Below are 27,072 nucleotides of genomic sequence, written 5' to 3' on the forward strand. Positions count from 1 at the left end.
TTATGTGGATCGAAGTTCTTTTCTAATCCTGAGCAACTCCCTCAAATAGTGTTCCCATGTCAAAAGATAATGTGTGCACTCTTACCATTCATACAACTTATTATTGACCTTGAAAACTGAACAGACCTAACTACTGCTGTAATAACCACATTCAAAAATGGTACTTTTGTGAGCACTGACAGATTGAAAGAAAATATCTAGGCCAAATTCATTGCCAGGTAGAAGACTGACTCCTTCTTGCAGAAGGAAGATTTAAGAAGAAAGTGTATTTTTACAAGTATATTCATCTCCCAGATTTCTTAATTATGTGATCACTAAGATGCTGAAAAAAATGGCTTTGTTTAGTTTAATTGTCCAGGGATTTTAAATGATATTCATAAATCATGCTGCTTACAGAATCCTGCACACATCATATGTATAGCTGGGTATTTTTTGTTTTGTTTTGATTTTTGTATTTGGAATGATTCAGCAAAATGAATATGAAATCAAGTGATGCCCTGTTTCTCCATCAACTCTTTTGCCCTATACTCTCAGAAGCTGGTCCAGTAGTGGGATCCAAACTAAAACAAGACGAGGCGATCCGGTCCAGCCCCAGCTCACTTTTGACCAAAATACCTGGAGAAGGACAGCTAGGAGATGCCAATAAAATTGAATCAGATGCTCTGAGATCAGGCCTCGACCTCCAGGGTTTTTCTGAAATTCAGTTAATTCACGAACTTGGATGTATTTCTGAAACTGCATATAAGACAGCTTGAGAAACAAAGGCTGAAGGAAGGAAATTCAGTGTTGTTGCTTTCCTCTAGTGACAATGCCTGTGATTTCCCCACACCCATGTTTTCTTGGTATGGCCTGTGTTGTGTAGCGCTCTCCATGCACTGATCCAGGGGAGTAAAGCTTGCCTATTCTACAAGAAGCTCCAACTAGGAGTCACTGGGCACATAATGGAACACTAGTATTTTCCAGCTTGCTATTCTTTTTAGGGAAGAACTAGAAGTAGAACACATGAAGAATAATTTACTAGGAATACTTTAGGTACTTATTATCTTTAGAGAACTTATAAAATATATGAAAAGTGTTATTTTTATTGAAGCTGGGGTAAGAGACTCTGGAGCCCCACCTAAGCACTCTATTTGTCTGCTGCAGTCACTGCCAAACGAAGGATTCTTGTGTAAATTTTGGAAACCGTTACTTAGTCCATTTATCTTCCTTCACACGGCAGACAGTTCTTCTAAATCACCTATCAATCACTTGAGAACTTAGTCTTCTCTGGAGCACACATCATAATTATCATCATCCCCAACATCCTCTGACTTCCTGTTCAAACACAAGAATGCTCCGGGCATCAAGTCCCTCTTTCTTACTCACTTAGAAAATATCATATATGTGCACACAACTGAATTAAATATCAAAAACAATCTTGAAATGAGTCATAACTGTAAAGGATAGCCTCTATCCTTAAGTTACTCTGATTTCTTCATTTTGAGCAGCAAAGCAATCAGAAAGTTGATGCATGAATAGAAAGTCACGCAGGAAGAAGCAACTCAGAAGTGTACCCTGGATCTCACAGAGCAAAAGAGAAGCTGGGAAGTATCCTAGACTGAGGGCCATCAACACTGAAGTCAATAAGACATATATTGATAATGGTTAGGTTAAAGAAATTGGACAGTAGTATAGTAGGATACCTGAAAGAGGATATCCAGAGATTCAAAGATTTTGTGACATGGTACCTTAAATGCTTGGCTGATGAGTTTTTAAATCATTTTATTTGCAGTATGGAATCCCATGTGATCCAGCATTGGCTTTATATTTTGTTTATATCACAATTTGGTCAGCCACAGAATACCAATAATTGTCCCTTATGTAGCTTTATATTTTATTGGATGTAGTGCACCTGTATGTGGTCTGTGGTAGCCCTGGGAACATCTTTCTCTTCTCTTCATATGTTTGATTATGTAGATCTGGAAACCAAAACCCTCCAGGGGACTAAAGGTGAAAACAGTCTCAGCTCTACAGGCACCTTTCTTGTGGACAATTCTAGTGTGGACTTCCAGAAATTTCCAGACAAAGAGATACTGAGAATGGCTGGACCACTCACAGCAGATTTCATTGTCAAGGTGAGCCCATTTAGGTATCTTATTTTCAAATCATGTCCAAACTGATGTTACTTATAGTCTCCTAAAGAGGGAGAGAGACTTTATCATTGAGCTATGCTATTGGGAAGCCTGTTTATTATCTAGGAAATATTTAATTCAAGGATGTTGAGCTAGCTACATCCTGGACTTCACAAGGTCACATGATACTTTTAAGGTGACCAGAAAATATACACATTATTAATAAAATGACACCTACCTAAGAAACCAAACTATCATTGGTAAGGAGATATAATTTATCTTGAAAACAATTAAGATATAGCAGTTGACTCATAAAGGGCATCCTCAGTAAGTGAGTAAGTGAAAAATGCTAGCTGATGATCCATAGACTTGGTCAATTAATCATGCTTCCAATGGCAAGTTCTGCTTTCTCTTGCATTGGCAACCAGACTAAGTTGTTTCCTTCTATTAGAGCTTCCCTGCTCTTCAAGGTAATATAAAACATATTGCTGGAAGCAACATGCACATTCTGTTGGAAAAATGCACACACTAAAAGAACATTTGGGAATCACAATAAAATAAAACATATTTTTTCTTTCAGTAGGTCAGGAGGACCTGAAGGATTTCAGCTGTAAAGCTGTAAAACTTGTAATGTGTCCAGGACTCCATAAATTTTTCATCATGGGAGTTGGAGCCAGAGGACATTTGATTTAAGCTAAGGCTTGATGACCCCATGGCAGCTGGAAGTAAGAATGTATATAGGAAAATGTGATGGGCAGTGAGGTTGGATGGAAGAAGGGTTCCAGAACACTGTCCTCTATCTCCATTGGCAAAGTAGCTCTTTTTAATCCAGTGCAGATGCCAGCTGCATGAATGTGAACAAGAAGCTGCAAACCATCAGAGATAGCTCATAATAGAAATTATACTGTAGATAAATAGTTTCCATTAAGCAAGCAAATTCAGTAAAGGAGCAAGAGGTAAGCTCTATTCTTTGAGCACTTGGAGTATTTTGAACAGATTACTTATACCATAGCAATTTCAATAGTGGACTTGCAAGAGTTAATATACATACTGAAAATATAAAATTGGATTCAAGTTATATTATTCACATTTGAATAGTTCAGAGTATTGTCAACTGCATTTCAACCATCCAGTTGCCTTCTGCACATCACCACGTGTGTATCCCATAGGCATAATGAGATCAACATTTCCAAAATTGAACTTATCTAGTCCAGAAACCTCTTTATCTTCTTTACGTCTTGTCTTATAGGTTAGTATACTATGCACTCAGTCAAGTTAAAGACCTTTGACTCACCCTGATTTCTCTTCCTGTGTGTGTCACCAGTCACAATTAAACTTTTTCAGTACTACCTCCATATCATCTCTCAAGAATTTTCTTTCTTCTCCATCCTTGCTGCTTCTGTCTTAGTTTATGCCTTTGCATTTTTAAACCTGAACAAGTTATCACAGACTGCAGATTAGTTTTCCAGTTTCTGATCCATTATCTGTGTTGCCCTCAAAATAAATTTTACAAAAGCATGATTTCTTTTTGTTATCTTCCAGTTCCTCACCTCCACTCATTGTTTTCAGGTTAAAATGAAAATCAATGTCCTAGCATGTTTCTCTTGATAATCTGGATTCTGTCTACCTTTACAATTTCATCTTTAACTATTCCCCTGTTTTAACCAACTGAACGAATGCAGGCCCTCCAATATCTTATATCCTCATAACTCATGACTTTTATGTAATTCTGTGCTCACTATTCAGAATGCTCTTCCACACTCTTCTCTAACTCCTGCTTCTTCTTCAGGATGTTCTCCTTCTGGAAGCAATCTGTCACTCCACCCCAGGTCCCTGTATATATTACCTCTTCCCATTGTGTTACCCCAGGACAAGGATTAAATTGTCTCTGTCTTCGGATCTCCCTAAGTAGAACCTAATAAGTACCAACCATTGTTGCATGAAAAAAGTATGTTTACTGCACAGCAATCATGTAAGTGGAACAAATGCCGATATCTCCTTTTAACCCACAAGGAAATTTGTTCCAATTTTAGTATATGTGCTGCCGAAGTGAGCACGCCCACAAGGAAATTTGTCTTCGGGGCATTTGAGTGACTTGCCCAAGTTCACATCAGTGGCAAGCCAGAACTAAAAAAAAATCACATCTCTTTATTTCTGGCCCAAAACTCACTTATTCTTCGTTGTTTCCAAGAGTATATATTTTTTCTTCTCAGGTTTCATTAGAAAGCCTCAGAATCAAATAAACGTAAAGTTATTCTAAGATAGAATGTGAAGCTTGTAAAATTAGTTTATGCAAACTTGAAAATGAGCCAGAAATTTAAGAAGATATAGAAAAAAAGAAGAAAATTTCTGCCTTCATGTGATTCATACTGGAAATTTTTTCTTTCCTAATTTTTCCCAAAGAAATAACTGAAAACCAAAGTTTTATTATTTGAGTATTATCATTTTCCATTATTTAGGTGTTAAAATTATGCATAAAGTATGTAATTCAGCTTTTAGCATCATTCAAAGCATAGTCTCTTTTGCACAACATATATGTTTACTAATAAGTATACTCACTAATCAGATCCTCTTTGTGAATTTAAAAGGCGGTGGATCCAGATCTGAAACCAATCTCACATTACTACATTTTATTAAAACCACTGAAATCTTTCTTCAAATTCAATGAACAGTGTCATGCTTGAGATGGGGAAAATACCTTAAATGATCTGGCTGTGCAGCCTAGTGACTCAGAAAGTAGACAAAACCAGACGTGCAGCCAAGAGCTATCTTTATAGACTAGAGAGAATGTGAGCAGCGCTGATTCTCCACGGCAAGCTGTGTGCCAGCTGTCTAAAGGAGGAAGGCTTGGCAGAATCTTATCTTTGAGATGTGTACATCTCAAAACTGTGATAGAAGCAAGTTCTCTACTCTTTTTTAAATTTATTTTTAATTAAAGATTGTACATATTCGTTTTATATAACATGATGTTTTGAAATAAGAATGTATTGTGCGGCTGGTGCTGTGGTGTAGCAGGTAGAGCCGCCGCCTCCAGTGCCAGCAACCCACATGGGCACTGGTGCGAGACCTGGCAGCTCCACTTTTGATCTAGCTCTCTGCTATGACCTGGAAAAGCAGTGGAAGATGGCTCAAGTCCTTGGGCCCCTACACCCGCATCGAAGACCTGGAAGAAGCTCCTGGCTCTTGGCTTCAGATCAGCCCAGTTCCAGCCATTGCAGCCATTTGGGGAGGGAACTAGCAGATGGAAGACATCTCTCTCTCTCTCTGCCTTTCAAATAAATAAAAAATAAATATTTTTTAAAAAAGAATACTTTGTGATATGCCTAAAGAAAGTAGGTTAATACATGCATTACCTCATAGTATTTCTTTCTGTGATGAGAACACTTTAACAGCTACCAGCAATTTTCAAAAATATGATACTCTGTTATCAACTATAGCCACCATATTGTACAATAGCCCTCAAGAACTTATTCCTCTGTTTTATATCCTTTGATCAACACCTCCCCAACACCCCAGATCCCAAACCCCTAACCCCTGTTGCCAGACCCTATAACCACCATTCTACTCTCTACTTTCAGGAGTATGGTTTCTTTTAGATCCCATTTGTCTTGTTGTGCCTGACTTAGTTTACTTAACAATGAAATGTTCAGCTATGTTGCAAATGACAGGATTGTCTTCTTTTTGTAAGGCTGAATAATATTCCAGTATAAAGGCATAGATCACATCACATTTTTTATCCACTTACTCATTGATGAACACTTACATTGATTCTGTACCTTATCTATTGTAAATAATTCTATGTTGAGCATGAAAGTGTACATATCACTTTGATTTCATTCCCTTTGGATATACATGTAGGAGTGGGATGGCTGGAGTATATTTTAGCCTATTTTAAATACTTTGAGCAACCTCATAATGGCTTTACCAATTGACGTTCTCACCCATAGTGTGCTAGACTTCCCTTTTCTGCACATCCTCACCAATGCTTGTTATCGTTTGTTGTTTTGATAAAAGCCATTCTAGTCTATGTGAGGTGATACTTGCAGCTTTCATTTTTCTTCCGTTTCCCTGATAATTAGTGATGTTGGATGGTTTTAAATGTACTGTTGGTCCTTTGTCATTTTTGAGAAATGTCTATTTGGGATTCTTCCCATTGTTAATAGGGTTATTTGTTTTCCTGCTATTGAGTTGAGTTCCTTTACATATTTTGAGTGTTAATGCCTTATTAGATGTATGCTTTGTAAGTGTTTTGTCCCATTCTGTAAGTTGTCTCTTCCCTCTGTTGATTATTTCTTTTGCTACAAGAAGCTTTTGGTTTGACATAATTTCATCTGTTTTTGCGTTTGTTTCCTTTGCTTCTGGGGTCTTATCCCAAAAAAAAAAAAAAAAAAAAAAAAATCATAGTGCTAACCAATATCATGAAGATTTTCCTGATTATCTTTTCCTAGTCGTTTTTTAGTATCAGAGTCTTACGTTTAAACCTTTAAGTCATTTTCAGCTGATTTTTGTGTATGGTGTGGGGTGATTGTCCAGATTCATTCTTCTGCGTATAACATTCTGTTCCCAGCACCTCTAATTGAAGAGACTGTCTTCTCCCCAGTGCATGCTCTTGGCACCTTTGTTGAAATAAGTTGATTCCAAATACATGGATAATTTCTAGGCTCTCTAGTCCTTGTTTTGTGTGTCTGGTTTTTACTGGTATCAAGCTGTTTTCATTACTATAGTTTTATAGAAGATTATGAAATTGATTGTGTGCTATCTCTAGTTTAGTTCTTTTTTGCTAAGATTGCTTTGGCTATTTGAGGAATTTTGTCATTCCATACAAATCTTAGGATTGGTTTTTCTATTTCTGTGAAAGCCTTTGGAATTTTGCTAGGCATTGCATTGACTTTTTAGGTTACTTTGGATAACCTATTTTAACTATATTCTTCCAATCCATGAACATGTGATATCTTTCCCAATATTTGTGTCTTTGAATTTTTCATCATGTTTTATATTTATAGCTTTCAGCAATAGGCCTTTCATCTCTTTGCTTGTATTTATTCCTAAGTAATTTTATATAGCCATTATAAATAGGATTATTTTCCTTTTTAAAAAGTTCATTAGTATATAGATATGCTATTGAATGCGTTTTTCTATTAATTTAGTATCTTACTTTTCAAGTAATTGACAAAGAAACCAAAGTGGCTACTTGTCACTATCTCCATGGAATTTTATTGCCAAAATATGATTTTTATTTCTTTAAAAGAAAAAGACATTTTTGTACAAGATGAAGATTATTCTCACTGTGAGGGGTTGTTGTATATTGCCATTGGTTCCAAAATAATGTTCTGAAATCTCCTTTTCTGACCACCTTTAGAACCATCATAAATTCTCATCTTATTTCCTATGGGGGGCATTTCTTCTAAAAATTTAAGCTTGTCACATAGCTGTACAAACACTTTTGGCAAAACTAGTATAACACAGTAGAATGGATAAGCATTCTAGGATTTGGTGTGTCCTGCTACTTACTGGATTTGTGACCTTAAGTATATTGCTTTACCTCCTGTTGATTCATTTATATAAATGTGTCCTCATACCAGGAGAGCCCTTGTGGTGGATTATATTATATAATTTGTACTACAGTGAGTATAACTGCATTACTTCCTTTCATCTTTTGAAGTACTTTAACTTCCAGTAAAACCAGTTTTAAAACTCTGTTTTCATAAGAGCAGAAAACTGCTTCTCTGAAGCTGGTCAGAAACTGATCAGTTTATAACTGCCGTGCCTATGAAGAACAATTTGGCAGGAGTAACTACTAAGGTAAATGGATGTGCAAGGCTGGCTATAGTGTCTGCCAATACAGTAATCAATGGAAGTGATCTGACAGTGAAGTATCTTCAAAAGTTCATAGAAATTGTATATCGTGAAAACTAAGAATGGATTTCAATTCTTTTGTACAAAAATAAACTTATGTTTAAAATCTATTTTTCTTTGAACATTTTGAAATGCCTTCATATTGTCTGGATGACTGGATGGCTTAGTATCTCTTCCTCCCTCTGAAGCTACAAACCTAGGGAAAGAAAGAAACTTGCTGATTCATAGGTCCATCCTACATTAGAACCACCAACTTAGCTCTCCACATGAAAGTAGGTGTTTTTGTACATGTTCTAGTTTTTCCCATTTGAAAGATTTAGTCAGACAGCCCCAGATTAGATAGGGAGAAAAGTGAGAAGTAGCTAAACTACCAAAGAAGCAGAAACACACAGCAGAAGGGCAAGTAGTAAGTATACTCAGAGCTAAAAACACTGACTCACAGTTCATGTACTGATAACAAGAAAAGAGCTGGAAGTCGATCTATAAGTTGCATTACATTTCTGTAGTTGAGGATTTGTTGAAAATGTTAAGTATCACCCCAGATGAAACATGGCTTTAACAGTGTAATCCGTATGGCAAAGCACAGTCAAACTCATGGCTACTAAGAGGTTGAAGTAGCCCACTGAAAGCACGCGTGTACCAGGCAAAAGCAAAGGTCATGGCAACAATTTGGGGGTGGGAAGGGGGATTTTCAAGGCACTTTGCTTGTTGACTCTCTGGAACGCCAAAGAATGATGCAGTCTGTTTATTTTGACAGTGTTATGAGAAGGATAGTGAAAGCTTTGGTAGAGAAATGCTTGGGGAAGTTTCTCCAGAGTCCTTCCCCAAAACAATGTTCCTATTCACTCCTCTCTTAGTCGAGAACAATTCTGTGAGTTTGAATGGGAAATCTTCAGGCGTCCACTTTACAGTCAGGGCTAGGCTTCTTCTGGCTTCTTTGTGTTTCTCAATTAGAAAAACTATTCTAAGGGCACCCATTTTTCTTCAGGTAATGATGTAAAAATGACTACACTGACGTGGTTGCATTCCCAGGAGTATCAGTTCTTTAGGGATGCACAAATGGCTAGTACCATAGCTTATGAAAGTGTTTGGATGGAGCTTATGTTGAGAAATAAACTTTATTTTTTAATCTCTTTATTGTTTGCCCATGAATGTTTTCCTCTGTTTTTTTTTTAAATTTATTTATTTACTTGAGAGGCAGAGGCAGAGAGAGAGAGGGAGAGGGAGAGAGAGGGAGAGAGAGGGAGAGAGAGAGAGGTTTTCCATCCTCTGGTTCACTCCCCCAAATGGCTGCAGTGGCCGGAGCTGCGCCTATCCAAAGCCAGGATCCAGGAGCTTCTTCCAGGTCTCCCATGCCCGTGCAGGGGCTCAAGAACTTCGGCCATCTTCCACTGCTTTCCCAGGTCATAGCAGAGAGCTGTATCAGAAGTGGAGCAGCCAGGACCCGAACTGGCACCCATATGGGATGCCGGCACTGCAGACAGAGGCTTTACCTGCTACACCACAGCCCCAAATGTTTTCCTTTTTAAATTATTTTTATAAACAGAACAGACTTCATAGATACAGTTTTGAAAGCATAATTGTATTTCCCACTCTCTCTCTTTCCTTTCCAATTTTTCTCTTAATTTTGTGATGACATTCTTCCCATTTATTTTATAATCATTAGCTTAATCCTCCACTAAATAAAAAATTCAACAGTCCCTTTATATATCCCCATTTAGGAATGGCTTAAAAAGGGGGCAGGTAATATAAGGTATCTACCCTCTCTTAGCTTGTAATGTTATTTGTGAAATGAAACTGGATAGAGGGACCGGCGCTGTGGCATAGTAGGTTAAGCCTCTACCACTGGTGCCAGTTCAAGTCCCAGATGCTCCACTTCCAATCCAGCTCTCTGCTGGTGGCCTGGGAAAGTAGCTAAAGATAGCCCAAGTTCTTGGAATCCTGCACCCATGTGCGAGACCCAGACAGGTTCCAACCTGTGCATCTTGGTTAGATTTAAAATACTCAATTACTTTCTCTACTGGAGGCTGAGCTTTGGCTAATGTTTAAGTCCAAGATAGTTTCATACTGCCACCCAGCCTATTTTTAAAGTACTCCCCATACCAATCAACTTCTGTTCATTAAAGGGAAAATCTTTATCCTAAGCCAAATGTTATTGGAAGGAAATTATTAAATCAACTTTAGGAAAGGAAATAAGTAAGCAGTGATTCGTTTTCCTACCCAATTTCTACAAATAATGATTCTCCCAATAAATATACCCTTTTTGCTAATAGATTATGAGAGTTAAAAAAGCTAATTATAAAATGCTGTATTTTTGTTGGATTTCATAGTGCTTTGTTGGGTTTCACACATGGTTTTACCACCTGCACAGTTAGGTTTAAGATATGGAACAAGGGAACCGATTCCTTACCTTTCTTTTGGTGCTCAGAGGTACAGGCTCCTGCCCAAGCCTTCCTCCGCTGGCTCCACTCTGCTCATTTGCTTCCTGTTCTCCTCTGGGCACTGGGTATTCTTTCAGTAGATTCAGGTCTTCTCTGCTTCTCAGCATTTCTTTCCTGACAAGTCTTATCCACTCTGTTTGTTATCAAAGATTGTACCAGAGAGATATCTCCAACCCTACTTTAGGGTCACCAGGACTTTCCAACATAACCAATACCTGCCATGCAACCCTCAGCAAGGAGCCTATGGGAACCACAGTGCTTTCAAATATTGAGGTCAGGAGTTTCAGGAGGAATAGAAAATTATATGAGAAGTGTAAAGGTAAATTTGAGTGCTACCGATTGACATCATTTTAGCTAACTATCTCTCATCTTATGTCGCTCCCCGTCTTCGTGGAGGAACGACACAGGACCCTGCGCTGTTCTTTTGTCTGCTCGGCCCTCCCCGGGTTTGCTGCTGGTTCTTCCCGGGTTGGCTACCGACCCTTCCACCTCTGTGGAAGGGCGGTTCCCCCTGCCACATTCCCCACTTCCGCGGGGGAGCGGCACACCGCCGGCCGGCTCTCTCGGGGGCTGCACAGGTGTTCCTTCAGCTAGATGTTCGCCTTAGATGTTCCTGGTGCATGTTGTCTCTCTCCTCCTTTATAGTCCTCTTCCACCAATCCCAACTCTGCTATCCACATGCCGAGTACGCTGCTCTCCTCCAATCAGGAGCAGGTCCTGCTGCTTATTGGTTGAACTGGAGGCAGCTGTGTAGAAGCTGTTTCTCCCTTCTCAGCGCCATATTGTGGGAGAGCAGATGCATAGAATAAGTCTTAATTCCAGTAACTTAGTCTAGTCCGAGTTGCTCCCCACAATCTTAGTCATCATTTACAATGAACACAGTGGGGTGATCGAATCTGACTTTCATTCCAGTTATTACCAGCATTTTTCACTTTCCTTTTATTATACAACCCATCTACAGAGATAACCTTTACAGGAGCATGTAAAGTGCTCCTAGGTGAAGATTGTTCTGTAATCATAGTTTTTTCATGAATTTTATTATCATTTGGTGGAAGTGGTAACATTGTCAAGAAACATGGCAGATGTAGATAAGAAAAATGACAGATGGTGATAAGAAAAATGACATCTCTATGAGTACTTATTACAAATGTTAGTTTGTAATTCCAAATCTTTAAATGACTGTAATCAGAATTAATTCATTTCTTTGTTAATTCATGCACTCATTATTTCACCTACTATGTGCCAAACATTGTAGATGATTCTGAAGAAATCATGGTGAGCAAGATAAATAGTACCTGCCTCTGTGGAATTTGTAGACTATGGAGGACAACAGAAAAAGACAAGGAAGTAACTGTTATATCAAAATTAAGTACTATAAGGAAGATTTTACTATTGTTGCATATCTTCAGAAATACAAAGAAAATCACTTGAAAATATAATTTGCAGACATTCTTTAGGATACAGTTATCTCTGTAAATTGCCAGAACAACCCAAAATTGAGTTAGAAGGCTCAAGCATTGAATAAGAGATTTACCTTTCCTCCATTTTATCCTCTCCCTAGGAGGCATACTGATCTATTTCCACTATTTCCAAGCCCTCCCAAGTCGTGACATCCCCATAACCCTGAGCACAGCATGACCAAGTCAGATTACACTGTGGGTCCTAGCTCAGAGATGCACAGTAGTGGGTCTCTCATGGTGCCTTTTGCCTGCCTGTCCTTATCAAAGCAGTGACTGAACTGTAGCCAAGGTTGGTTGAGAAGACCCCCACATGCTGACGCCCTGCCAGACCTTCTGGGGCAAAAGTTTCTACAACATCAAGAAACTTAGATGGGAAATATCCTAAAGTTCACAAATTGTGATTTTCCCAGCTGAGAAGAGGAAGATGCCTTCATGGTGCTTTATCTGGGAAAGTCTTTGTGTATTTGATGACGCCTTCTTGTGCTTTTCATTTCTTCTTGATTCCTTTGCTTTGACACGGACTTAAAGCTCAACCATTGCTCCCAACTATGTCGTGGCAGTGCAATCAGTAACCATGGAAGAGACCAGTTTTTGTTTTTTCATTTATTTTTAATATGGGATATCATTGTGTTGAATTAGAAACATTGAGCTATGACAATTATGAGCCTGGTTCAGTGCTTTTCTTTTTATTAACATAAGGAGATCAAAATTACACATACCAGGTATGATTAGCTCCCCACGTCAAAATTCCAATGTGTTAAACTGAAGTTTGCAGCATTTGAGAGCTAGAATCAAATGTTTAAGGAATTCAGCTTTGTGAAGCTAAAGAGCTAATGATGTCAAGGAGAAGAGCCGGCTGGAATTAAGAGAACTGGATGAAAGGACCAAGGTAGGCTCATCTCCATGAGCTACTATTGGGCACCAAAGTTAAACAAATCACATTGGCCTGATTTTTTAAAGTATTTTTTCTGTTTCAAAATGGGAAAATAAGCAAAACAATACAGATGCAAGGATCCAACTAAAGATAAATGCCTATATTTTCACAACACTGCTGTGGAGGTTGCTTGGTACTGTGAAAACAAATGGCAGCTTTTAACTAGGCTGACTTGAATTCAAATCCCCATCTGCTATTCCTTAGCTGTATAGGCTTGATCAAATCACTTAACCTCTGAACCTCATTTTTCTCATTGTCACATAAATGTAGACATTAATACTGAGTAGTTTGTGTGTGTGTGTGTGTGTGTGTGTATGAGTGTATGACAGAGGTAGCAGTAGAAAGAATTCCTGTACACCCCTCACCCTGTTTTCCCTATCCTGGGACACTGGGATTAATTAATACATTATACATTCAAAAGGGTGATGTCATCTTTCAAAGTGTTAGGTCACCACTTTGAATATGAAATTAACTTATCAGTGATTAGTACTTTTTCGAAAACATTAGAAAACCTTTCTTATTTTACAATAACTTAATGAGCTTAAAAAGACTTTTAAAGTCTGTATCTAACAAGAACTCCATTTCGGAGTTATGCCAAGGCAGGTGATGATTGTTCTAACCTTGGTCAGTAAAACTTCTAAGCACAAAAAGAAAATACTGAGTAGTTTTAAGATTGATTTAATATAAAAACTTCATGGAAAATGGACTGAAAAATTAGATAAATTAATCAAATAAATTGATGCAGAAATTTTTTTTAAATCCATGCAGAGTTTTTCATAATACACATTTTCGTTACTCATTCCTTTATTTTAAATAACTATATGCATTTCCAAATTAGAAATATTTTAAATATATATTTTTCTCATTAATTTTCATGTTAATATAATACAAAGAGAACAGATTCAGTGTAGTTTAGATATATATTTTTTATATAATTTATCTGAAAGGCAGGTAAACAGAAGCAGAGGCAGAGGCAGAGAGAGAGAAAGATCTTCCATTTGCTGGTTCACTCCCCAAATGGCTCCAATGACCAGAGCTGAACCAACCCAAAGCCAGGAGCCAGGAGCTTCTTCCAGGTCTCCCATGTGGGTGCAGGGCCCTAAGCACTTGAGCCATCCTCTGCTGCTTTCCCAGGCACAACAGCAGGTAGCTGGATCCGAAGTCAAGCAGTCAGAACTTGAACCCATGCCCATATGGGATGCTGATATTGCAGGCGGCAGCTTTATCCATATGCCAGAGCACTAGCCTCAGTTTAGATATAATTCTAAGAATATAATGATACTTCCCTTCTTCCTTCTCTCTGTCATATACACATTTTCTATGAACATTTGTAAGATCATTGTATAAATACACCTGTACATGTTAGGAGTTTAATCAGTGCTGGATGCTATGATAGTGTTGCTATTTTATTAAAGATAGAATGTGATTATTGAGAAGAGAAAAGCAGGAATGTTATCAGTATGGAAGAAACAAGGCAAGATTATCCAGAGATTTGGATAGCTAGTGATTGATTTTATCCTTTTAAAATAAAAGAGGTCCCTATTGACTTCCAATCTCTTCAATAAAAGTGTAGGGCCTCAGCCTTATGGCAATGTATACATAGTTTACGTGGAACAAATGAAGAACAATTCTCTAAGCCTCTTGTTTTCTTTCTTTAGCATGGTGTTTGCTAACCGTCCAACCCTCTCTCTTAACACCAGAACTCCTTCTTGTGATTTGTTTCTCCTTTTAGGGCAGGGGGTGCTTTCCATGCATCTTCTAGGGGACCTGAAAATAATAATAATAATAATAATAATAATAATAATGATGATAATAATAATAATATAAAAAGACCTCCACCTTTCTGCCGTTTTAACCAAACCAAAAGGCAAGCACAGACACTGTGCATATTCTAGAAGGTTTCTCTGAGTCTCATGATGTTATATCCTCCTTACTTTGGCCACAACAGCCTGTTTTTTCCTCTCACTGTCCCAGGATTCAGTTTACTTTCCAGCATTCCAAATGGCACCCCTGCAAAAAAAAAAAAAAAAAAAAAAAAAAAAAGTCAGAAAAACAATATCTTTCCAGGTCTGAACAAATTTTCTGGCCTTTTTATTTTTTCATGGAGGTTTTGTTCAAATGAAAGTCCTCTTCTAATAGCTTTCCAGCATGATAACCACACATCCCTAGAGACCTAGAGGCTTTTGTGAGCTAGAGGGGTAAAGAGCTTTCTAAAGAACGTGATTAATACTACATCCCTAAGCAAGCAATTAGGTGTCCTTGTATGTGACACATAGGATGGAGAAATATTAATCTACAGGTAGTGCTCCCTCTTTGTGAAAGACACTGTATTGCTTCAGCTGTTTTTGTTTTAAAGTAGGGAATTGTATCACTGTTTATTCTAATTAGCAAAGACCTGAATGTTCCATGGGTCAGACTCCCAGTGCAATATGAGATGGTCTGCTGGTTTTCTTTCTTCTTTCCGCATTACAGCTCTCCCAGACTTTCTGGGGACCATTTCCATCTACACTCCAAACACCCAGAGGTTAGCATGCTTGTGTTTTGTCTTAGTCCAGTTTCTTCAGTATTCCTATTTTCCCCTTGACTCTAGGTATCTAACCCACTTGTTTTGACTTGGGAGCAGAGAAATAGAGCTGTCTTTAAAATAATCTGAAGGCCAAATCTACCACTTTAACCTATGTGAATGGCAGTTAGGACAGTGGTAAAACTTAGAAATATCGAACAAAGACACACCATGTGATGCAGCTGGACTCTGTTGCTTCTCTAATTGCTGTGATGGAATTGGAATTAAAAGTAATCCACTCAATTGTACTTGGAACCTCCTTTAATGTAATAAATAGTCCAAGCCTTGCCCAACACGCTAAACATTGCATGACATATCTTTTGTTTCTTTTTATTAAGACAGGAAATACTTTATTCAAAACCCATCATAGAAATAAACAAGGCGGGTCTGTAACACGCCATGTGGGTTTTAAAGCATGGGTCAGTAATTGCGTATAAGAACATACACTGCTACGTACAAAAGAACTGATCATACCACAGCTTTACAGAATTTAAAACAGCCTAAGCTTCCCTGCACATGATACATCATCCTGTCTTCATGAAATTACTTGTTTGTGTTAGGTACTTCTTCTGTTTTTTTAGTGTGAGTTTTCTCAACTTTATACTTTTTAAGAACAATTAAAAAATTATTGTCTCGTATTCACCTCTTTTAAAAAAAGTTACAGTTTCTATAAGCATCAATTTTGTGTGAAAGTACTTCTATAATAAAACTTGGTATTTTTCAAAGTTTGGTTCTTGGACTTCCTTGAATTTCCTGAAGCTCTGGATATAGGCTCAGGAATGTGCATTTTAACAAGCTTCTAATTGGCAACTTTGCACATTAAAATATGTGAATCATCAAGTTGACAAGAAGAGGATGTATTTGTGTGTCTGCCAATGGGAAGAGCTACTTAATTCTTGAACTCTTTTCTTGTTTGAACCAAGGGCAGTATGCTTCAGTTTTTTATTTTAAATTTTTTATTTGTATAAGGTGAACAAATTTCATGTATTTCATATGTACAGATTTAAGAGCATAAAGATACTTCTCAACCTATCTCCTTCCCCTCTACACTTCCACTCTACCTCCTCCTTCCTTTCTTATTTTTCTTTTAATTTTTACAATGATATACTTTCAGCTTATTTTATAATCACAAGCTTAACCTTCCACTAAATAAAGAATTCAACAAGTAGCAAGTAGAAAAACCACTCTCAAGAGTATAGACAAGGACTACAAACAATCATCAAATCTCAAAAATGTAAATTTCGGCCGGCGCCACGGCTCACTAGGCTAATCCTCCGCCTAGCGGCGCTGGCACACCGGGTTCTAGTCCCGGTCGGGGCGCCGGATTCTGTCCCGGTTGCCCCTCTTCCAGGCCAGCCCTCTGCTGTGGCCAGGGAGTGCAGTGGAGGATGGCCCAGGTGCTTGGGCCCTGCACCCCATGGGAGACCAGGAAAAGCACCTGGCTCCTGGCTCCTGCCATCGGATCAGCGCGGTGCGCCGGCCGCAGCGCGCTGGCCGCGGCGGCCATTGGAGGGTGAACCAACGGCAAAGGAAGACCTTTCTCTCTGTCTCTCTCTCTCACTGTCCACTCTGCCTGTCAAAAAAAAAAAAAAAAAGTAAATTTCGCTTTTATACATTACATTTTTTGTGCTCTGTATATTAATTACTACCAATCATGGAAAACATGATATTTGTCTTTTTCTGCAGTGTATGGCATTTGAAATTTTCTTAAATTGTCTATTTCTGAACCTATATTTAAATATTCACATAATTTTGAGGTTTATAGCAAAGAGGTTGGAAATAAAGGTAGGGAAGGAGTACTGTACTGGGATAAGAGAGCACCTGCATCACAAATTGAGATTTTGCTTTTCTTTGTCCTGTGGCAACAAAAGAGAGGAGATAACAATAGAAACAGCAGGTGCAGTGCAAGGACCATTTTGCCATCACCCCTTCTCTCCAGATGCAGTCTTCCACAGAGCCCTGGATCATCAGAACTACTATATGCATTTGTCCTAAATTACAAAGGACCAGGAAAGCACCACACTGTCACATTAGTCCTTCTACCTCTCTGTTGTCTCCTGCAGGTCCGTAACTCGGGGCCTGCCGACAGTACAGTGCAGTTCATCTTCTATCAGCCTATCATCCACCGGTGGAGGGAGACGGATTTCTTTCCTTGCTCAGCAACCTGTGGAGGAGGTAATGGTGTTTACTCATCAAGATGCTGTTGGCTTCTGTAAGGAAAAACTTGGCTATTAGAAGAACAGAGTAACATCAGCATGGAAGAAACTGAGTACTAGGGTGGATCAGGTCCTTCTGAACAGAATCCAGTCCTGAAGCCCTCCTATGAGGAAGATTACCTTGAGCGAGATGCCCAAGGGACATCTTCTGCCTGTAGAATCCCAGCTCAGGAAATGGACTTTAATGCTTTCTCTAGTTTCATGAAGGGCCATGACTACAGATATGTATCATGATTTGACAAATTCTGTTCATTTGAGGATAAACTACTCATCTGGTTGAAGTGAACCAAGTAAAGAGTAATTGTCAAACTTACTTAATTAGAGGAATAAGTTGCTAACTATGAGGGGCAAAAATCAGTGCATTGTAGACTTAGGCTGTTATTGCATGCGTTATAAGGAATGCCTTTTGCTGTAGACATTAGGTGCATTTCTCCTGAGAAGTCACAAAATGAATGCCTGTTTTTGGCTATGTCACATCTGTGGCATACATAGCATTTTTTTGCTATCAGAAAAGTTATTTTTGTCCCATTGTGTGCTCTTCATAATTATTCTGGTTACATAATAATTCCCTCAATTATTTCAGAATATTTTATTTAGTCATTTCTCTATAGCAGATCATTTGGTTTAAAGTTGTTGCTATATTAAGCACATAATATTTTCTATGATTATAAAATGAATTTAATATCTAAATATTTTTCTCCTTTCAAATTATTTTCTTGTGATAAATAGGAGTGAGGTCAAGGAGTTTCACAGTTTTTGTGGCCATTGGTATATGCTACCACATTCTTTCCAGAAGAGTAAGAAGAAGTATATGAATATTTTGAATTCATTGCCAACTGAGCATTTCTGGACTATCAGTTTCTAAAGTTTTCCTAGTATAAGTAGTGTAAAACTGTATGTATATTCCTTTGAAAATTAGCACATCAAAAATATTTTGGTTCTAGTTTCATGGATGCCAGTTAATTGAATAATGTGTCCACATAGGTACCACTATTAATTTGACAAGAGATAGAAGGATGTTGCCTCAAATTGGAGACAAATGATTACCCAGCCATTTTTGGAAAACAGATACATTCTGATATAATTCACCCATGTTACCTCTTCCTATGCAATGTGAGCAAATGACTGAAAATGTATTCTGTAGAACAACATTGGATTTTAGCTTAAAAGAAAAAGTCAAAATGCTATGAAGTGTTTTACGGTTATTATAAAATAACCATTAATTCAACATTTTAAGCATTTCAATAGACTGTTTCCAATTGTTCTATCTATCCTGAATAGAAAATTGCTTTGTTTAAAAATAAACTGCCAATTACTTTGAGGTTTCATGGGAATAGATTGTTTTCATGTACCTATTAATAACCAGTACAGGAAACAGTTTCAAAGAAAGAAATCCAAAGGGATAATTTTTTAAAACAAAAACCAGGCTTTGTGAGAAACAGCAATTCAATTGTGTGCAGACGGTGCCAGTTTCATATAGAGCTGCTTTTAGAGTATGATTTTAATAGCCTTGACAATGACTTAAAGTATAATAAAGTAATTAATATTAGATTTATCTATATTGGATCCCTCTGAGCCTCATTTTCCTCACATCTGAGGGGAAAAGCAGAAATATCAGTGGTTTTCATATATTCTTAGGTATCAAACTTTTTCTTCAGAAAAGATCTTGCTAGGAAACCTACATAGGAGGAAAACTGTATGAGTCAAGATGTGAGGGATGTGGAGACCAGCCTTCTTCCCAATTCATGGACCAGCTTAAAAATTACTGAAGAAATGATTCTAAATTCCCTTCTCTGTTTTTGGTTCCAAACTTGGACATTTTGCTAAGTGCAAAGAATTGCAACTCCAAACACCTTATGAAACTAGAAAACATGACCATCTGATCATTTTGGGCATTTACTACATGTTTGTCCTAACCTTTGATTTCATACACTCTGTACTAGCTTCAAGGCAACAAATGTAGGCTAGGCTAGCAAATTCTGATTTATAATTATTGTTTGCGCCCAAATTTTACTGCGAGATAAATTCCTTCCTTGAGTAGAAATTATTATATGATAATTATAAAATGATTTGTTTGTCATAAAATTAGCTGCAATGGAATTGAAAAGTAAAGTATATTTACTTTTCTAAAATATAATTTTGCTACTTGATTTTCTTCTAACAAAATATTATATGGAACATGTGTTCTTACACATTGCTTTCCATGCTTTTCATCTTTCCAGTAGAATTTTAAAAGGTCTTTTTTTAGGTCTTTAATGAACAATTCATTTTTGTGGGTGGTCTGAGAACACAGCCTCAAGCCAGGAAATCTGGCTTAAAAGCCTCCTTCTGATTTCCTAAAATCTTTTACAAGTCCCTCGACAATTTAAATCTTGCTTCCTCATCCTTATTTAGCAATAACTCAAACACCTGCCAAGGAGAATGTATTTGCATTACTGGTTAGGGTTAGAATGATACAAACAGCCTAATTTTTAAAATTTTTAAGTACATTTATTTTTCACCTGAAGAATCTATGTCTAGATCATCCGTGCTCCCCCCTTCCCCCAGCCCTGGCCTCCACTCCTCCACGGAAACACACAGGACAAAGAAGAGGTCCATAGGAAAGCTAAAAAAGCATCATGAATAGAAGTGTTACACAGCAACTTTTTTTAGAGATTCTCCAGTGTAAATGTGTGGGTGGATGCTAACATGGGCTGGAGATTTTATTTAAAGAGAAATGATCAAAAAAATTGTGAAAAGAAAAAAATGAATTGTACAGAAGTTTTTTTGTTTGTTTTTAGTTCTGTAGAGAAATGGGATCCAAATCGTCCATTTAATCATCTCAATCAATTCAGGTTGCATCTGGGCCAAAATAATGCTCCCAAGCAGCTGGCAGGATCTGATACTTAGCTATACTCCAAGGAAGGAAATGTTGGAATTGACTTTATTTATATATTTATTTGGAAGTTTATTCCCTGGGTGGTAGGGAGGCAGTTGGGTATCTTTGAGTAAGAAGGTTTGGTAAACAAATACTGATGATCTTTTTCAGATACATATTGTGGGCTATATTTTTAGATTATGCAAAAGAAACAAAAAGAATGGCACTCACTACAGTCTTAGAATTTAGCTATGCCTGGATATAATTCATGCCCTATGAAATACTTTAAATATTAAAATCTGAGTGGATTGCTTGAGAAAACAGTTATTGGAGGCCTGCAAAAATTAATGAACCTTCCATTTATGAGTCTTTTTTTTTTCCTGGAAAGGACTGGGGCATTGGGGAATAATTTCCATTAATGTGAGATGACCATAAATCCTAAATAAACAGGCCATATTGGTGTGTGCACTTAAACTTCCCTGAACGGTTTGACATTGCAGGTTACCAGCTGACATCGGCTGAGTGTTACGATCTTCGGAGCAACCGTGTGGTTGCTGACCAATACTGTCATTATTATCCAGAGAACATCAAACCCAAACCCAAGCTCCAGGAGTGCAACTTGGATCCTTGCCCAGCCAGGTCAGTCAAATTTAGTCAATTATTTATCATCAACATAACCCAAGCTCCAATTAAGCCTCTAAAATTTTAAAGTGAAATTTTTAAATGAAATAAAATGGAATGAAAACTAATAAGCGTTGCTGTCCATTGTCTATTCATGATCCTGTGCTCGGCACCAGCTCCTTGTTTTTACTGCTGTGTGATGCCATCTCAGGGACCACAGACTCTTCTGTAAAGGAACAGGCGAAGCACCCTGCAGAGCTATTTTCTCTCCTGATTTCTTTTCATTCTGGTTCCTGTTTTGCTCGATGCAAGGTCCAGGCCAATGACCTACTTGCTGTTCGTAACCAATGTAATGGCACAGTATTGCAGGACTTTTCCATTTTATTTATGCCCCGATCAGGGACATGATCATAGTAGACTGTGTCTGATTGTCATAGCTGATTCATCTTAGCCCATAGGTGGTCCACGATAAATAACTAGATTTGAGACCAACTGTAGAGCATTTCATCTACTTATGAACAAACTTAGGACTTACTTCCTCTAGTCATATTTTTTTAAAGTCCTTTGAATTTGGAGCCTTAAAGAGATATTTAACATTCTGAAGCATCATTGTTTGTTCTTGGAAACCATAATTGGCTCTCAGATGACTTGGAGGATCAAGAATCAGCCTGAAAACATGAAATATTTTAGATGATATGTAGTCATGGAAGGGTAGTTAAGAATCTTTTCATAAAAGTCACATTTGCATTTGTACCTGTAATGCTTCCTGATGATTCTCTTTGATAACTTAGCTGACTCCTCCTCACTTTATTAGAAGGGATATAAGAAACTTCTTCCCATACAAAAGTAATTATGAAGACCAAAAGGTAAAAAAACCTTTTCCAAACTCCTTGGATTTCTGGGAAGTACCTCAATTTTATTTTTTAAAATTATATTTTACTAATTATATATGCATAAAAAGAAAACTTCCAATAGTTAGAATACTACATAGAGAATATGGGTATTTGTCATTCTGTCTTGAGGCTATAAGCAATGCGATTTAATTTTTTTGTTTGGGGTAAATTTTCTAAAGTTTGTGTTCTTATACTAACTCTACCTTTTATTTGAGAATTATAAGTTCTACATGTGGTGTGAAATTGCTATTATTAAGTAACTTGTAGGAATCCTACTATCTGCCTCATAAAAATGAACTCGTTGAAGGAACAGAAAGAATAAGATATTTTATAACTCTAAAATTTAGCTGAAATTTAACTTAGCTTATTTTATATTGGAAATTATGTATTAAAAGCTGGATATGATATAAAAACTGAATAAGGTATTAAAATTTTGCTTGGGTTCCTTTATTTTGGAAATATTAAGCACTTAGACTATTTTTAGGCATAATTACTATGACCCATGCACTTCAACCCTGTTTTAAAATTATTCTACGTATGTATTTTTATCTGACTGTAACAGAAGGATGTAAGGCATAGTTTTCTCAATTCAGATAGGTTGGTTCAGCCAGAGGAAGACCTTGAAAGTCTTGTGCACATTTCTGTGAAAATTCACATATGTATTTTTAGAAGAAATGACAAATGAATTAATCCCCCACAAAAGCTTCAGTGAAGAGATGGCCATGAAAGATAATTGTGTTAACAGTATCAAGAAAATGATTATAATCATAAAATTTTACTCATTTTTTTAGATCTCTGATTTTTACCCACTCTTCCCTGTTGGCCCATTTCTTATTATCTGAAAGCAAAAGGCCATATTCTACATTGAAAGAAGTCTACCCATTTTCATAATGATCATCTTCATGAATACACCAATTGTATCTGTGGGCTTTGGTAATTGATTAGCTCCATTAATAATTGGACCCCAGACAAAGCATTCTCCCAAATAACTAATATGAGATTTTGACTACTCCTACCATGCAATTAATGCTTTTATGATATCCTGTGTTATTTTAAAACATCAAATACAGTGCATGTATAAATGTTGGGACAGGTGGCTACTTTTAAAAAAAGGGAAAGAAAGTGAGAAAAAGAAAAGGAAAATAGAAGTTACAGGCAAATGTCAGGAAGCTGTTTTTTTTATTGAAGAAATAATTAGACAAAGCTGTAAAAATTAAGACTTTCCAGTAGGAGAGGTTTAAAAGGAAGCTGCTTTAGGAAATGTAGCTATGCTACTCTTGGATTTAGGGAGTACAGGCATTGCCTACCTGGAACCAAAGTAACCATCCTGATTCCAAGATGAGATGTGTTGATCTGAGAAAAGTAGAAGAAACTCTATAAAGTAGATTTACTATCCCATCAGACATTCTAAAATCCAACCCTCAAGGAACTATCTGCTAACTAAAGACTTAATTGTCTAATAATGAAAACAAGAATGACACATGATATTACACCAACATACTTGTGTTCAAAATTAGAAACTCCCAAAATGGGAAACATAAATGATCACAGTAGAACATGATATAATTTTGAATTAAAAAAAAAAGTTATATCTAGCCATTGAGATTATTACTCACCTTTCCTCTACATGCTGGGATTTGGGGCCTGTTATTGTACTGAAAAGTCAAATCCCATGCAGATGCCAAGTTTATTCCCTTACAAGACTGAGAAGAACCATGGGCAACAAAGCAGCACTAAATGTTTTTAGTTTATTTACTTTACCTTCTGAGCACCAGTTTTCTCACCGTAAGTAGAAGTCAAAGGACTGTATGTTGCATCACATTACAGGTTTTCAAATTGTGTCCTGTTGTGCCACAGGGTTGCTTCCTTGGGTTTTGTTTTATATACTTGGAAATTATTTGAAGCAATAATTTACAAATAATATATCAACACACTTTATACAACTACCTTTAACTGATCCAAACTAAGTTAAATTGTCAGAATTGCTGTAAGCATTGTAGAAATGTTGCATTATCAAAGTAAACACCTTTTTCCCTCATCAAGTTCTTTACTTTAACATCTATTTAATTGAAAAATTAAGTACCTTAAGATTGCAAGAGGAGCTATAAAAACTGTTACTATTAGCAACTACTCTGTGATATTTAGAATTTTCCCATTACTACATATCTAAAACCAAAACAAAGCAGAAGTAAACTGGGTTTGGCCACTTTTTGTATTTACCAAAATAGCTTCTGCTATCCTATCACTTTTTTTGAAAAGTAAAGCTTGTATATTTGAACTTATCAACTAAAATTTAAGTATTAAATATCACTGGTCTCAAGTTTATCTACTGTGATCTTAACACACAATATAAAGACTTTCAGTGACTGAAATGTTTCTAAATCACTACTTGTTAATATGTCAATAGCCCTTCCCAACATCAAACTCAATGCTTCTTAAGTATCAGTCATTATTTTAGTTTAAAGAAGTTCATAAGTTTCAGGAATGCATGAAAAACTTCTGGATTTGTCTTAAATCAGTTGAGTTCTGGGACAAGCATGGAAGATCTAGCCATCTGTCTTATTTTTGTTTCTCATCCTCTCTTCCTCTTGTTCCCAGCTTCTTTACTCTCTCATCTAATTTTCTCCTTTGTTTCTCATTATTTTTCTTTCCTACATTCACCAATGACATCTGCCAGCTTTCTTGACTGTAGATTAGTTCAGGTCATCCAGTGGTTCTTAACATTAAAGAGATCATAAACATCTAACCTATTCCTTCCCAGAGAATTTGCATGTTTTTATGGCTTTGTTTTGATTCTAAATGCTAATTTGCAAACATTGATAAGTTAAAATGTTACAAGGAAAACAGCTAAACACTAACAATTCCCAGTGCTCACAAATGACTACTGTTAATGCTTTTGCTGTGTTTCTTTTCAGTCTTGTCTCTATCTTACAACATAGATGAGATCATAGGCTATACGTAGACACCTGGAATTCAATCATTTAGCCTTCTTGGTTTCCACTCTTCTAAAAGCAATCCAGAATGTCCATGACATGCAGTAGCTTGACATTTTGCTGATGCAGGAATTCAAGTCACTTGCACTGCAATGCTGATCCTAGAGCCCAGCTGGCTTCCCAGTAGTTGTATCCCACGAGGGCTTTGTTGCTCTCTGCTGGTGTCATTTCTGCAGTGATTTTTATGAAGTGATAAAATACTTTGTTTTCTAGCCAAAACTGGGCTCAAAAAAGGGAGCCAGCATTTAATGCTTATAAAGGAAGTGAAGAGAACCCAAAGTACAAAGATTTAATGACCTTTTGCTAAAATTAATAGTATTTTGCATTGACAACTCAGCTATGATATCACCAGTACCACAGTGTGCTGTATGTATTGCTGGCAGTCCCAATGTGGGCCTTCGCAGAAATCCAGAGACATACCCCATCTATCTAGGATCTATTTCATATTTAATTTGTTTTCTGGTTTACACTTAACACTGTGTTCTGAGCCCTCTCTCAAGTAACCAAGACCTTTGGGATGTAATCAAATGTAAAATCCTTTTATGTGCCTACCATACTATAATCATAGCTTCTGTCTTACACCAGGGGCAACTTTTTGAAATTTGTTCATCAATTTGTGCAATCTTTATCTCTTGGGCAAAGGGTCAAGTCCATCATATCACTGGAAAGCCCCAAAGTATATGCCTCTGGTTCAGCAACAACGAAAAAGACCCCATTTTAATTCAGCTAATAAGCACCTTATGTTTTCGGAGCAGCCTTAGATGTAAAATATGAAACATTTGGCCTTATGTATCTTAGCCTCTGAAACTAGTGAGACTCTTAAGGCTGTCTGGGTGAAATTGTGCGAGACACTGTTTGTAAGAAGATCAGAGAACCACCTTTTCAGATTTTTCTGGCATAGGTTTTTAGTTTTCCCTCCAAGGCAGTAATGAAGGGGGCTTAAATTGGCAAGGATTGGACAAGTGAAAAAAGCTCTCACTCATCATGCTATCATGGTCCCAATCATTAGCAAACAAATCTGTTCCTCACTGAAACAGCATCCAAACTCCCCCTTCCTCAAGGAATTCAATGCTGCAGCCCTAAGCAAATGCCCAAACTTGTATGCCCCATGCAGCAGTTCTTGCCAAGTTCAAGTGGACTTTTCTGGGGGTGTGGGGCAGAGGCAGGGAGTCTGGCTGTATTTGGTTTGACAGTTAATTGCATAAATTATTCCTTCTCAGGGGCAAAATTATGAAGAGAAAAAATACATCTCAGAATTAAAAATGGAATAATTATTAAAATAATTTGCATAAGAGAGGCAGTATGTGTGGTAGGCGTGATAAAATCTGGATTCTCATGCTAACATGGTGACCAACCAGCCAAAGGCAATAGAGCCTGGTGGTTAAGTGTGGCTGCCTTGGTGTAAAACAGCCTGGCTTGGGATCCTGGCTCTGCCACTTACAAGTTGAGTAGCCTTTGGCAAATTACTTCTTCTCACTAAGCCTCAGTTTTTTCATCCTCTGAAGTGAGGATAATAACAGTACTTACCTCATAAAGTTGTCATGAGGAATAAATGGCGTAATACATTTAAAGAGCTTAGCGGAGTGCCTGACACATGATAAGCACTCTATAAATGTTAGTGGCTGCAGCTGTTATGACTAAGATCATGGTTATGATAACGGCCTTGTTACCTCAAGAAACTCCTCAAGTCTCCAGAAGTTAGCTTTCTCCACCAGGAAAGGAAAAGATGGAATTCTACAAGTCCATATGGATCCAGAGAGACAATTTTCTATCTGTTTTAACAACAGGAATCATAGGTCTTAGGAAAATACCATCTTGAAAGTAAACCACATTTATCAGACTTTTAAAATATAATGATCATGAGAAATTAAGGCAAATTAAGGCAACAAGCACATGAGCTCCACTTGGTCAGCTGGGAGACACTGCCATTTCATTTACGGGGGAGTTATGCCACGCACGTATCCAAAAAGGAGAGCCAGTGTAAGGACAGGAAATGGTTACCTTATTTGGTAGTTAAGGTATAGTGAGATGTTTTCTAATTATAGAGGCCTGTTAGTTTGATTATAATAGTTAAGTCAATGATGTAGAGAAGCAAAAACTTCCTTCAGTCTCATCAGCTTCATTTAC

General features: G+C 37.3%; 1 protein-coding gene and 1 long non-coding RNA gene across 7 annotated transcripts in view; one reads left to right on the forward strand and one right to left on the reverse strand.

Moving 5' to 3' along the window:
* Positions 1-27,072, forward strand: part of ADAMTSL1 (ADAMTS like 1) — a 1,062,044-nt gene that overhangs the window by 787,826 nt on the left and 247,146 nt on the right. For all 6 annotated transcript variants that reach the window (XM_008254434.4, XM_008254437.4, XM_008254438.4 and 3 more), the window contains 3 exons: positions 1,957-2,114; positions 17,429-17,540; positions 20,939-21,077. In XM_008254434.4, coding sequence (XP_008252656.3) covers positions 1,957-2,114; positions 17,429-17,540; positions 20,939-21,077 — 409 coding nt within the window. The remainder of the gene's footprint in view (positions 1-1,956; positions 2,115-17,428; positions 17,541-20,938; positions 21,078-27,072) is intronic.
* LOC138844415 (uncharacterized) lies at positions 7,367-17,535 on the reverse strand. The gene is made up of 3 exons (XR_011380221.1): positions 17,409-17,535; positions 14,737-14,812; positions 7,367-14,569 (listed from the first exon to the last, which is right to left on the reverse strand). It is a non-coding gene; the product is annotated as an uncharacterized lncRNA (long non-coding RNA).

Source organism: Oryctolagus cuniculus, chromosome 1 (genome assembly GCF_964237555.1).
Source record: "Oryctolagus cuniculus chromosome 1, mOryCun1.1, whole genome shotgun sequence".
In the NCBI taxonomy this organism is placed as follows: Eukaryota; Metazoa; Chordata; class Mammalia; order Lagomorpha; family Leporidae; genus Oryctolagus; species Oryctolagus cuniculus.